The sequence below is a fragment of the Octodon degus genome, unplaced genomic scaffold (genome assembly GCF_000260255.1).
Source record: "Octodon degus isolate 3935 unplaced genomic scaffold, OctDeg1.0 scaffold00056, whole genome shotgun sequence".
Classification (NCBI taxonomy): Eukaryota; Metazoa; Chordata; class Mammalia; order Rodentia; family Octodontidae; genus Octodon; species Octodon degus.
The window spans coordinates 2179574-2191052 of record NW_004524632.1 but is presented as its reverse complement, the minus strand read 5'-3'; the positions used below and the strand labels follow the sequence as shown (position 1 = coordinate 2191052).

The 11479-nt window shown below is 41.2% G+C and overlaps 1 protein-coding gene across 1 annotated transcript; it reads left to right on the top strand.

Moving 5' to 3' along the window:
- The first annotated feature begins 229 nt into the window (after positions 1 to 229).
- Positions 230 to 2444, top strand: Kif2b (kinesin family member 2B). The gene has a single exon (XM_004633838.2). It carries the CDS (start codon positions 322 to 324, stop codon positions 2365 to 2367), a length of 2046 nt encoding a protein of 681 aa, XP_004633895.1. The 5' UTR covers positions 230 to 321; the 3' UTR covers positions 2368 to 2444.
- Positions 2445 to 11479: the final 9035 nt, after the last annotated feature.

The following is an 11479-nucleotide window of genomic DNA, read 5'->3' as shown; positions in this document are numbered from 1 at the left end:
CCCCTCATCCCCCTCCAGTCAGAAAACAAGTCAGTCTTGCTTTCCTTTGCACTCCACTAACATCCAGAGGTGTTTTTTTGTTTGTTTGTTTTTGTTTTGTTTTCCACCTACCTTTCACCCAGAGGCCTGGGAGACCCACTCTGCAACCTTTTATCCCAAGCCTTTGTGACGCCAGGGGCCCTAGATCCTGCTTTGCGCGGGGGTTGCTCAGACAGGGACACATGGGCAAAACGCATCTGCGCTCAGGGCTGCGAGCGCTGCAGCCTGGCTTGGGTTCCCCAGGACCCCTGGAAGCCAGCCCTGATCTCTCCATCATTGACCATGGCCAGCCAGTCCTGCCTCCCTCTTGCCCCACGCCTCTCTCCGCTGAAACCTTTGAAGCCACACTGTGGAGAAATCCAGGTAGGAATCTGTGTGATGATAGAGCGTAGTGACAAGAGGATCCATCTGGCTGTGGTCACGGAAATCAACAGAGAAAACTCGTGGGTTACAGTAGAATGGGTTGAGAAAGGAGTCAAAAAAGGCAAGAAGATTAATCTGGAGAACATCTTGCTGCTGAATCCAGCTCTGTCCTCTGCCGAACATCCCAAGTCGCTCAAGCCATTGCCCCCTCTGTGTCTGGCACCCTCTCCAGGCATCGGGGACCAGTGGGCAACCCCACAGCGAATTGCTGTTACCCCCCAGAAAAGTGAAACACCCTCAGGGGACTGTCCTGCTGTGGAAGTCCCCAGCCAACCTTTTCTGATGAGGCAGAGAAAATCTCCCTGCCTGCGCGAAATTGAGAAACTGCAGAAGAAGCGAGAGAAGCGCAGGCAGCTGCAGCTGCAGATACGAGCCAGACGTGCTCTCGACGTGAACACCGGACATCCCAACCTCGAGGTCATGCGCATGATCGAAGAGTGTCGCAAGGGCCTGGACAGCAGCAAGATCCCCATGCCTGGCCTCGAGCCCCATGAACACCACCGGATCTGCGTCTGCGTGCGGAAGAGGCCTCTCAACGAGCGCGAGACCATCATGCAAGACCTGGACATCATCACTATCGTCTCGGACCACACAGTCGTGGTGCACGAGTCCAAGCAAAAGTTGGACCTCACTCGCTATCTGGAGAACCAGACCTTCTGTTTCGACCATGCCTTTGATGACACTGCCTCCAACGAGCGGGTGTACCGGTTCACAGCCCAGCCGCTGGTGGAGTCCATCTTTCGCCAGGGCATGGCCACTTGCTTTGCCTATGGGCAGACAGGCAGTGGGAAGACACACACCATGGGCGGAGCCTTTTTTGGAAGGGCCCAAGATTGTTCTAAAGGCATCTATGCCCTGGTGGCTCGGGATGTCTTTCTCTTGCTCAAAAATTCCACTTACGAGCAACTAGATCTCAAAGTCTATGGGACCTTTTTTGAGATTTATGGTGGCAAGGTGTATGACTTGTTGAACTGGAAGAAGAAACTGCAAATTCTTGAGGACGGTAAGCAACAAATCCAAGTGGTTGGGCTGCAGGAAGAAGAGGTCCATTGCACGGAGGAAGTGATGAGCCTTGTGGAGCTAGGCAACCGCTGCCGGACTTCCGGACAGACGTCTGTTAATGTTCACTCATCCCGGAGCCACGCGGTGTTCCAAATCATCTTGAAGTCCAGAGGGAAACTACACGGCAAGTTTTCCCTCATAGACTTAGCTGGGAATGAAAGGGGAGCGGATACGGTCAAAGCCAACCGGAAGAGGCAGCTAGAAGGGGCAGAGATCAATAAGAGTCTCCTTGCCCTCAAAGAATGCATCAGGGCTTTGGGTCATCATACATCTCACACCCCTTTCAGAGCCAGCAAACTCACGCAAGTGCTCCGGGATTCCTTCATAGGCCAGAATTCCTCCACTTGTATGATTGCGACCATCTCGCCAGGGATGACGTCTTGTGAAAACACCCTCAACACTTTAAGATATGCCAACAGAGTTAAAGAATTAGCCCCAGGTGCAAGGCGCTACCAGCGTTGCCTCTCGAAGATTAGACAGGAGGCACCCCCGACTTCAGAAAGGCATACGAAGACTCCCCCCCTGTCCTTTCAGGAGGATGAGTTTATGAAAACACCCTGTGCACAGAGTGTTGAGGGGAAGCTGAGAAAAGAAACTGCACTATTATCCTCTGCACTCGTGAAGGATAGAACTTCGCGGAAGGAATCTAGCCAGTGGTGGGAGGGCATCCAGGATGCGGCTGAAGGAGTAAACTATGATGTGGAAGACTGCATTGCCCACTCGCTGTCTGTTTTGGAACAGAAGATGGATGTTTTGAGCGGGATCGAAAAGAAACTGAAATTATTGCGAGCTGATCTCCAAAAGAGCAAGACAGCGAAGCCGACAGCAAGAGATCTGGACTGAGATGCCAGACAACACTGTAGGTTCCACCCCTCTTACATAAGAAGCTTTGGCCAAATTGTCTAATCATAAAGGTCCTCCTGGAGAGTTTACAGCATCTTAAAATATGCTGGCTAAACTTAGGATCTTTCTTCTTTTTTTGTATTTCGGTAGCTTGCTCTTATTCTGTAGGATGTTGATTCTCAACTGGAACAAGCCCCACAGTGTCCCAACCCCCACTTACACATAGGCACAAGTGAACAATTGCCAGTCGCTAGAAACATCTTGACTCTGAAGCCCCGGGGGTGGGAGTACTGGCCCAGCATGGCTTGAGTACCAATGATGCTGCTAAACACCCTCTCTCATGACAGTCTTGCTCAGTGAATGTCTAAGTGTCTGGGTGAAAATACCAGTTTTACCAAGGTTGGGAAATCCTACTCCAAAGAAACCAGCTGTGATAAGACCAGATACCCTACCTGCACAGCTAGGAAAGCAAAATGCTGTAAATTAAAGGGTCCAGGGGAAGAACACATCAAGGGGGTACACAGTGGAGCACATTTCACAATACACACTCATCTTTTCTTCTTGCACTTTTTGTGTAGACATGTATGGTTTCTAAGATCCATTCACACTGGCTATAGAGGGGATAGGTGTTTCATGGAACCCGTGTGTGTGTGTGTGTGTGTGTGTGTGTGTGTGTGTGTGTGTGTTTTGCATATGCATGGGCTTTATGACTATGGTGTTTTCAAGTAGTTTTTTTTTTTTTTTTCTCCTATCTCACACTCTTTACCACATTTTATACTTACAGAATTTCCTTAAAAGGTCTTCCGGTTTCAATTGTGGGAAGGAAAAAGCAAAACAGTAGAGAAGTTCCCAAATAAAATGGAACATACCCCAGAATCACACAGTGTTCTCCAAAGAAGTGTGAACAGCTTTAATGCTTTAGATCAATTAGATATGGAGGATTTGTACTGATTCGGGACTCAAGAAGTCCTCCTGTGGCACTTAATTGTGATATGTGGATCTAAATGCATCAAGAAAGCCCCTTAGGTTTGGTGAAGCGCACTTCTGGGTGTGTCTGAGTGGGTCAGAGAAGCAACCTGTGCGCCTCTCTGCAGTGCCTGGCTCACTCCTCTCTGACACTCTTCTCGGTGCTGCTTCTCCACTGAGATGAAGTGAGCCACGCTCCCTGGCAAAGCCTCTGCAATGAGGGTTCAGCTAATCATGGACTGAACTCTTTGAAGCTAAGCAAAATACACTCCTCCTTTAAATGGTGGTGTAAGGTATTGTGTCCATACCAGGAAAAATAAATCCTTTTAGTTCCATCCTTCGAAAAAGTCAAAAGAATGCTAATACAATATGCCAATATGAGCATACGAAATAATTTAATCCATATAATAAACTAACATCGTAGTACCCAGAAAGCATATTTTTTAAACACTGTAAAGAAAAAGAGGATCATTTAGCTCTATGAGTTCCAAACTTTTTTTTTTTAATATTCAAGTTTTGTTTCAGGTGTTCACAAAAAAAGACATAGGTGTTTTAAATTATTTTTAAAATAATTTTATTGAAAGACAAATAGCAGTGAGACAATTTTAAAACCAATTACTAGCACAGTTTCAGTTAAAACATTGAGTATTGTTGTCTTAGTGGTTATTCACTGTACAAGATGCAGACACGATATCCTGTCCACAAACACTGTTAGAACAAATCTTTCTATTCAGTAATCCAAGAGAATGCAGCTGTGTATCTATCCTATTTTGAACATACAGATACAAAATGGTCATTCATTTGTATCCCTCTTTTTTGTTTAGTTTTGTCAGACAAGAGTATTCCATTGTCATTTAAATATTGTAGGTGTCTGAATTCATCATAATATTCCAATATAGTCCAGTAGTCTGTAATAGTGGGTTTTCCATAAGACTCGCAATGACAGAAGTTGTTGACTTGGCTGGGGAGGGGATGGCTCAGTGGAAGAAACCCTTGCCTGGCTAGCGCAAGGGCCTGAGCTCAATCCCTGGTTACACCAAAAAAAGGAAGAAAAAAAAAAGTTGTTGACTTGAACCTTTTACAGCTCAGCATATTAATATGGTTTTACTTTTTATACTTCATTTTTATGCTTTTCTGCTGGATGGTTATTTTTAAAGAGTTAGAGTGAAGTGATTTGCTAAGAATGTACATAGCATATAAGCGAAATTTGGAGACACACAGCTGATAGTCTCCATATCTTATTATTATATTTAGTAGGTATAGTTCATTGTTTAACATTTTTATGCACTGTTTACAATCCTTGCCTCTACAAAGTCCCCATCAGCCCTCAGGAAACCTGACATATAACTTGACCGTAGAGTAGTAATGAGCTATCAGTTTCATATGGCTAGCATCATCATGAACATCTGGCCTTATTAATATTTTGGTATCTAAATGTTTTCTCTTTATTCTTATTTACTTTTTTATTCATTTATTATTTTTGGAACCAAGGATTGAACTCAGGCCCTTTTGCTTGCCAGGAAAGCACTTATTCTACTGAGCCATCTCCCTGGCCCCTGTTCTTCCTTTATTGATTAAAACAAATTTAATAAAACACAGAACTTTCAAAAACAGCTCTTTAAGATGATCTTTCAATGAATATGAGATTTTAATATATATCTCTATGTAAATATGAATAGATATATGGATTTTTAGACAGACAGACAGATGGACAGACAGACAGATGGACAGACAGACAGACAGATAGATAGAGATATGTTTATAATGAAAAAACTGAAGTTAAGAATCTGATGCAGGGATAGGGAGATAGTTCAATAGAATAAATGCTTCCCTAGGAAATGCAAGAGTCTGAGTTCAATCCCCACTTCTGCCAAAAGAAAAGAAAAGAAAAGAAAAAATCTGATGGGGATTCCCATACTAGTCTCAGTATATAGATATTTTTAATTTTACAAAACTTAGAGCTTCTGAGCTCTTTCTGTGAGCTAGTACCAAAGGTCCTATTACCCCCAAAATAATTTGAATGGTGGTTTTATTTCCTCCTTCCTTTCACCGCCTCTTGCACGCCATTACATAAGCTGTTCTCATCACTGATCTTGTTCTATCGTCCCTGCCCTGATACAGGCACAAGTCCAGGTAGCCTCGCAGCAGTTTCAGCACTCTGGTATCAGACTTCTCATTTCTTAATTTAAGTCAACTGTTTCATTGCAACATAAAATAAAGGGAAGTACAAAAACAGCTCCAAAGATCAATGTACGTTTATAAAGCAAATATAACCATTTGAGGACCCACATGCATGAAGATGCAAAACAATCCACTTGTGGTTGTGCATTCCTGGAATCCCAATATTCTTGTCAGGTTGTGCCAGGAGGGTCGCAAGTTTGAGTCCAGCCTGAAGTTCTTAATAACTTAGGGACAGCCTGTTTTAAAATTAAAAATCAACTAAGAGCTGAGGATGTAGCTGAGTGTGAAGGCCATGGATTCAGTCCAGTACTGGAGAAAAGTAGCAACAATCACAGCATAACCTGTATCCCAGACACCTCAGTCCTTGCTCATTGCCGTCAAGTAGTATTCTGGATAAAATCACTATCTAGTACTTCCCTTTCTATATGAATGGAATTGAGTGTTAGATATACCTGCATCACTGGCTTCTTTCAATAAAAGTTGTCTGCTCTCTGACTTTTTACATTTCTCTTTTTATTTTACCAATAAGTACAATGTATAAATTTGAATTTTGATAGAGCTATTTATGATTTTAACAATTCCTACCAGCGATACTCCAGTCTCCCTAACGTCTTTCTGTGTACCCTTATGTACATTTTTGTTTAGTACACTTCAGTGTGAAAGCTGTAGGTCCATGGTATGTATAGAGTCAGCGTAACAGATTGTGCAAGAAGTTTCCTCTAGGATTTGCACAGACTTTACCTCCAGTCTTTTGTAAGAATTTCTGATTCTCCACTGTCGGGTATGCCAAGTACTCTATGTTGTTATTACAAAATAAGTTTGGGTATTTCCACTCAGTACTTTGTGTGGAAAGGTTTAGTGTCATGGTTTCAGTTTTATTTTTCCTTGTAATGTATTAAAGATCTTTACCTGTGCTTATGTTTGTTGAGATATTCTGTTTTGTGCAGAATACATATTCTTGACCGAAGTTCCTTAGGTGTCTAGATTGGCTTTTTGCTTATTAATGGTTCTTGAGGAAATCAGAAATTATGTACTTAAGGAAATTATGTTTATCATTATTATTTAACAATTAAACTCTATTTAAGAAAACTCTGGATCTGAGGTCATAGCTTAGTAGTACATCACTTGCTAGGCAGGTATGAGGCAAAGTTCTATTCCCAGTTCTACTACCAAAAGAAAGAAAGAAAAAAAAAAAAACTCCATCCACCCTGAACCATGAACCTGTCCTCCTTTGTCTTCTTCTAAAATAATAATGCTTCATCAACAAAGAGTTGAATTTTGCATGTAGTGTAAATTATAACAGCCAAAGTTCTGTTTTTTAACATATCTATGCAGGGGAAGGAGTATCATCTTTGTCAAACAAAATAACCATGAAAATGCTGTTCTGTTTCTGTGTGACTTTTCATCAAAACCACCCCTATTTTATTTCATAAGCTTTGGTGTTTGCTAGTAGAATGTGTGGATTGAAGACGTGCACCCCAAGGGCTGCGCATGGGAGACTTGATTCCCAACTCGTGGCACTATTGGGAAGTATGGGGTGTCCTTGTCGAGGGAAGCTGGTTAATAGGGTGTGTGCCTACAAAGGTAGGGGCCCAGCCCCCCTTTCTGGTTCCTTGCTGCCATCTTTACCACAAGCTCCTACAATGAGGTACTTCCTCACCGACCACAGGACCAGCCCATGGGCTAATTGAACAGAAAGTATAACCTCAGACTTTGAGCAAAAACAAAGCTATTTTTTTTTTTACAGATTGGATTATTTTAGATACTTGTACAGAAATGGAAAGACTACCAACACAGTTTATTTTCTTCTGTTTATCTGTAATTTTATCTTTTGCACTGATGGTATATTGGAACAGGACTGTCATACATGCACAGATGTACCGTTGCTTTAATTGGATGGTAATGAAACAATAAATGAGTGAGGTCAGAGCTGGCGGCTTGGGGCAGAGGTGTAGCTCAGTGGTAGAACCCATGCTTAAGTATACGTGAGGTTTTAGGCTCCCACACATACATAGAACACGTCATTAAAATTTTGTGACCTCATGGAAGATTTCCTTACTGCTTCCTTTATTAATTTCTAACAGCCTTTTACAGTTGTCTATTTAAGATTGTGCATATCTTTCCTTAGAACTATTCCTAATCAATGTTTTTTAGATGCTCAGCTGAGTTGTCAAATCCCAATTCCCAGGGCGTGCATTATTGCTGCACAGTAGGGCAGACACATTTTTGGGGGGCCGTCCTTGGACTCCCCTCAACTTGCCGAGTAAGGAAGAACAACATATCCACGCAGGTGTCTATTCTTAAGGAGTGTGTAGTTGTCCCTGCGGTCACAAATTGCTTCACAGTGTGGATTCATTCCAGGAAACACATCACTGGGGCATTTACCATGCCGTCAGAATCACATAGTGTGCTCACACAAGCCTCCCCCATTCAGGGAATCCAAGACAGCTTTTTGTTCCTAGGTTACAAACCTATTCAGCATATTACTGAACAGAATACTGTAACATAATGATAAATCTGTGTGTATCTAAGCTCATGTAAACCCAAAAAATGCAGTAGGTCTGTGACATGAAAGATGTAGGCCTGGTACATCCTGGGCAGAGTGTTCCCACACACTGTAGAGTGGTGCCAGCGAGTTGCTGAGAGGGGAGTGGGTGTGAAGGTCAAGGACGCTCAGCCCTCCGCTGCAAGCTGCAGAAGCTCCATAAAGTTGGCTTACACTGAATTGAGGAAATTTTCTTCGCTCAGCGAGATTTACCCTTAGCTTAGTGGAATTACTGTTTTATAAACTTTTGTAATTTTTTCCAACTTTGCACTGTTATTTCATAACATAAAATATGTTGCTCATCGCTTAAAATTCAGACATTTTGTACAGCAGTGTAAAAATGCATTCTTTCCCCATATCCCGACTTGAGTTTTGTTCTATTTCACATTTCTTTCAATTTTTTTACTTTGTATGTGAACTTCTTTGCTAAAAATTAAAGCACCTAAGGGCGGGCCAAATAGCTCAGCAAAGGAAAGTACCTGAAAGCAGGCGCAAGGGCCAGGGGTTCAATATCAAGGCCTGCCATGTCGGCCCTGCCCCGGGGCATGCTGAGATGGGGATTGAGACTGGGCATGGTGGCACACACCTGTAATCCCAGATCTTGGGAGGCTGAACACAGGAGGATCACTATGAGTCCAATCTACGTAGACAGACCCTGTAGACCCTTATTAAAATACAAAAAAAAAAAAATTAAAGCGTATATATTTTGACTTGGGCCTGCATGGGATCAAGGTATTAATACTATCTCTATTGTCCACTTTGTACGCAGTAAAAACAAAGTATCCATTAAAATTTCATATGAACATTAGGAAATATATTATGTAAATGAAATAAAATCTCTTGTACACCTGCACATCTTTTCCCACTGAAAGGTCTTATAATACTCCTGGAGAGATCAATTCCTAGGTGATCTATACCTCCTTCAGGAATATTCCTGAAGGACTTGCCTGAAACTGCTTTGCTATCATCATTTCCTTAATAAACATAAAAGAGTACACTCTCAAATCTTAAAACAATTATAACATAGTAAGTCCATAGTCATTTGTCATCAAGTACCTATTACATAGTTTCACATGCTATGCTTTTGCACAAGTGCTAGCAGAGTGTGCTTGTTAGATCCGCACCACCACAAACACACGAGTAGAGTGTTAGCCTGAGGCATTCTGATGGCTATGCCAACGCTAGGCAATGGGAGTTCTCCAGCTGCACAATTATCTTATGGGACCACTATCATGTACGTCGTCCATCATCCGCCTGAATGATACAGGACTGGGAGCTAGATACATAGGTTGTACATAATTGTGACTGCACACAACTGTACGTAATTTACCACCTCTAGATGTGTTGTAGACACCCCTTGTTTAACAACTGAGCCATGTTTCTGCTACTGGGTAGTGAAATGAATTGGTTGCTAAATAAGAAATTGCATACGGCCTGTACACTACAATATTCAGAGCAAAGAAACTCTTAATGGAAACTCCAACGTGGAGACTTTGCTTTTATTTGCAGAACTCAGACATGCAGCACTCTAATGTATGACACAACATAAAGCCGCAGCGTCTTCCTGTACAGTGCAATCAGTGATGTTATTGTACTGCGTAAACAGGACGTACTGTAGAGAAAAGGCACTGAGGCTTTATAAATAAGATGCGCCAAACTGCACCAAAAAATAAAAGATGTGCTGTAAGTCTGAGTGGTGGGAAATAAATCAGAACATTTCTCATTGATTATAAGCACAAAGAGTACTTAAACAGGCTGGTTATTAAATAGAGAATGTCTACAGTTAAAAATGGCTCTTCCCCATAGGATTTCCTTGTATATAGATTTACCTTCCTATAGTAGCTTTTAAAACTGAAAAAAGATGTTCTGAGACCAATCCAGCTATATTTTCTTTAATTCTTCTTTCAAAAGGACTGTTTAAAACAGTGTATGTATAATTTATATCTATACATGTACATATGTTTATATGTGTGTGTATAATTTTATAATTTACCCTAAGAGTCTTATGTTCATATCTATAATTTAAAATTTCACCCTCAGTAAAAATTTGTTTGCTAACTACCTTCAGCATCTTTGTTGTAGCTGGGGTGCAGTTTATGTCCAATGAGTATGTGTTAACTTTTCAATTGCCTTTAAGATTTTTCTTGAGAATATGTGTACTTCTTGAACTTAGGTAGAATGAGGATCAAAATTTCACGAGAAAATTCCATACTATGTAAATGAGAGAACATAGAAAATGAATTAATTGGAGTCCACTACAGGAGAACTGTTGACAGTGCTCCCTGATGCCCTGAAGTTAGAAAGGAAGGCTGTAAAGTAAATTAACACTTTAACAAGATTGGAAGGAAAATGTCAGAGCTTCTAAACTGAGAAAAATAAATACCTCTAGTACTTTGAAAATAGCCATTTATGCTGAATAGTTGACATGCTAATGTATAAACTATGCTTATCTTCTAATTAAAGAACATTTTCTCCATTCTTGTTGTGGACACAATTATTTTAAATTGTTGCTGAAGCTCACAATTAATAAAAACTGACTTTAAAATACCAAATGATATTGCATAGTTGCAAATTTTTCTCCCTATAATTAATCTGCAATAGTATGTTTTTACACTATTATTTTGTTATTTTCTTTCAGTAAAATTACTTTTAACAAGGTACATGCTAGAAAAGCACGAGTGCCCTAGATAAATATTTATATATTGGTTAAATGAATGAATGAATTTCTTTTTCTTTGCAGTTTGATGACAGATATAAAATATCACTCTAATTGCAAAAATACAGTGTCTAACACGTCCCACATAAGAAGAAAGTGTCAAAATTGTCTGGCATTCAGTGTGTAGGATATTATCTTCAAAGCAAACCTGTCATTTATAAAGTATTTGTACAATTCCTTTTATTCTCTGAAAGAGCAACTGCTGATAGCAAACCTTAACAACTCATTTTACTGAAATGGGACTTCATTTTCTATTCAAGGCATTTTCCTTCTGATTTTAAATAAATGTGGTCTCAGAAATTGAAAGGGGAAAAAGAGAGAAGACCTAAAGGGCTTACCAAGACATGGAGCTGATTGGTAATTGCAGTTAAAAGTAGTGGGACTAGCCCCATCCTTCCATGTGTGGGATGATTATGACTATGAGTGTGATTTGTCCCCTTGGAAGCCCGTGGTAGGAATTCGGTCGCTGTGTAGTGTTGTTGGGCTATGGGGATCCTTATGAGGTGATTAGCTAAGTAAGAGGAATGAAAGCAGCTCTGGTGAGGGCCGGTCTGATACCTCAGAGGGTTTAAGTACCTGCTTAGGCAAACTCAGGGCTGGGGTTCAATCCCTAGTGTGCCTGGGAGTGATGGCCCAGTAATCGCAGCACTTGGGAGGCTGAAACTCAGAGGATCTCTTCAAGTCTGATCTGTATAGTGAGACCC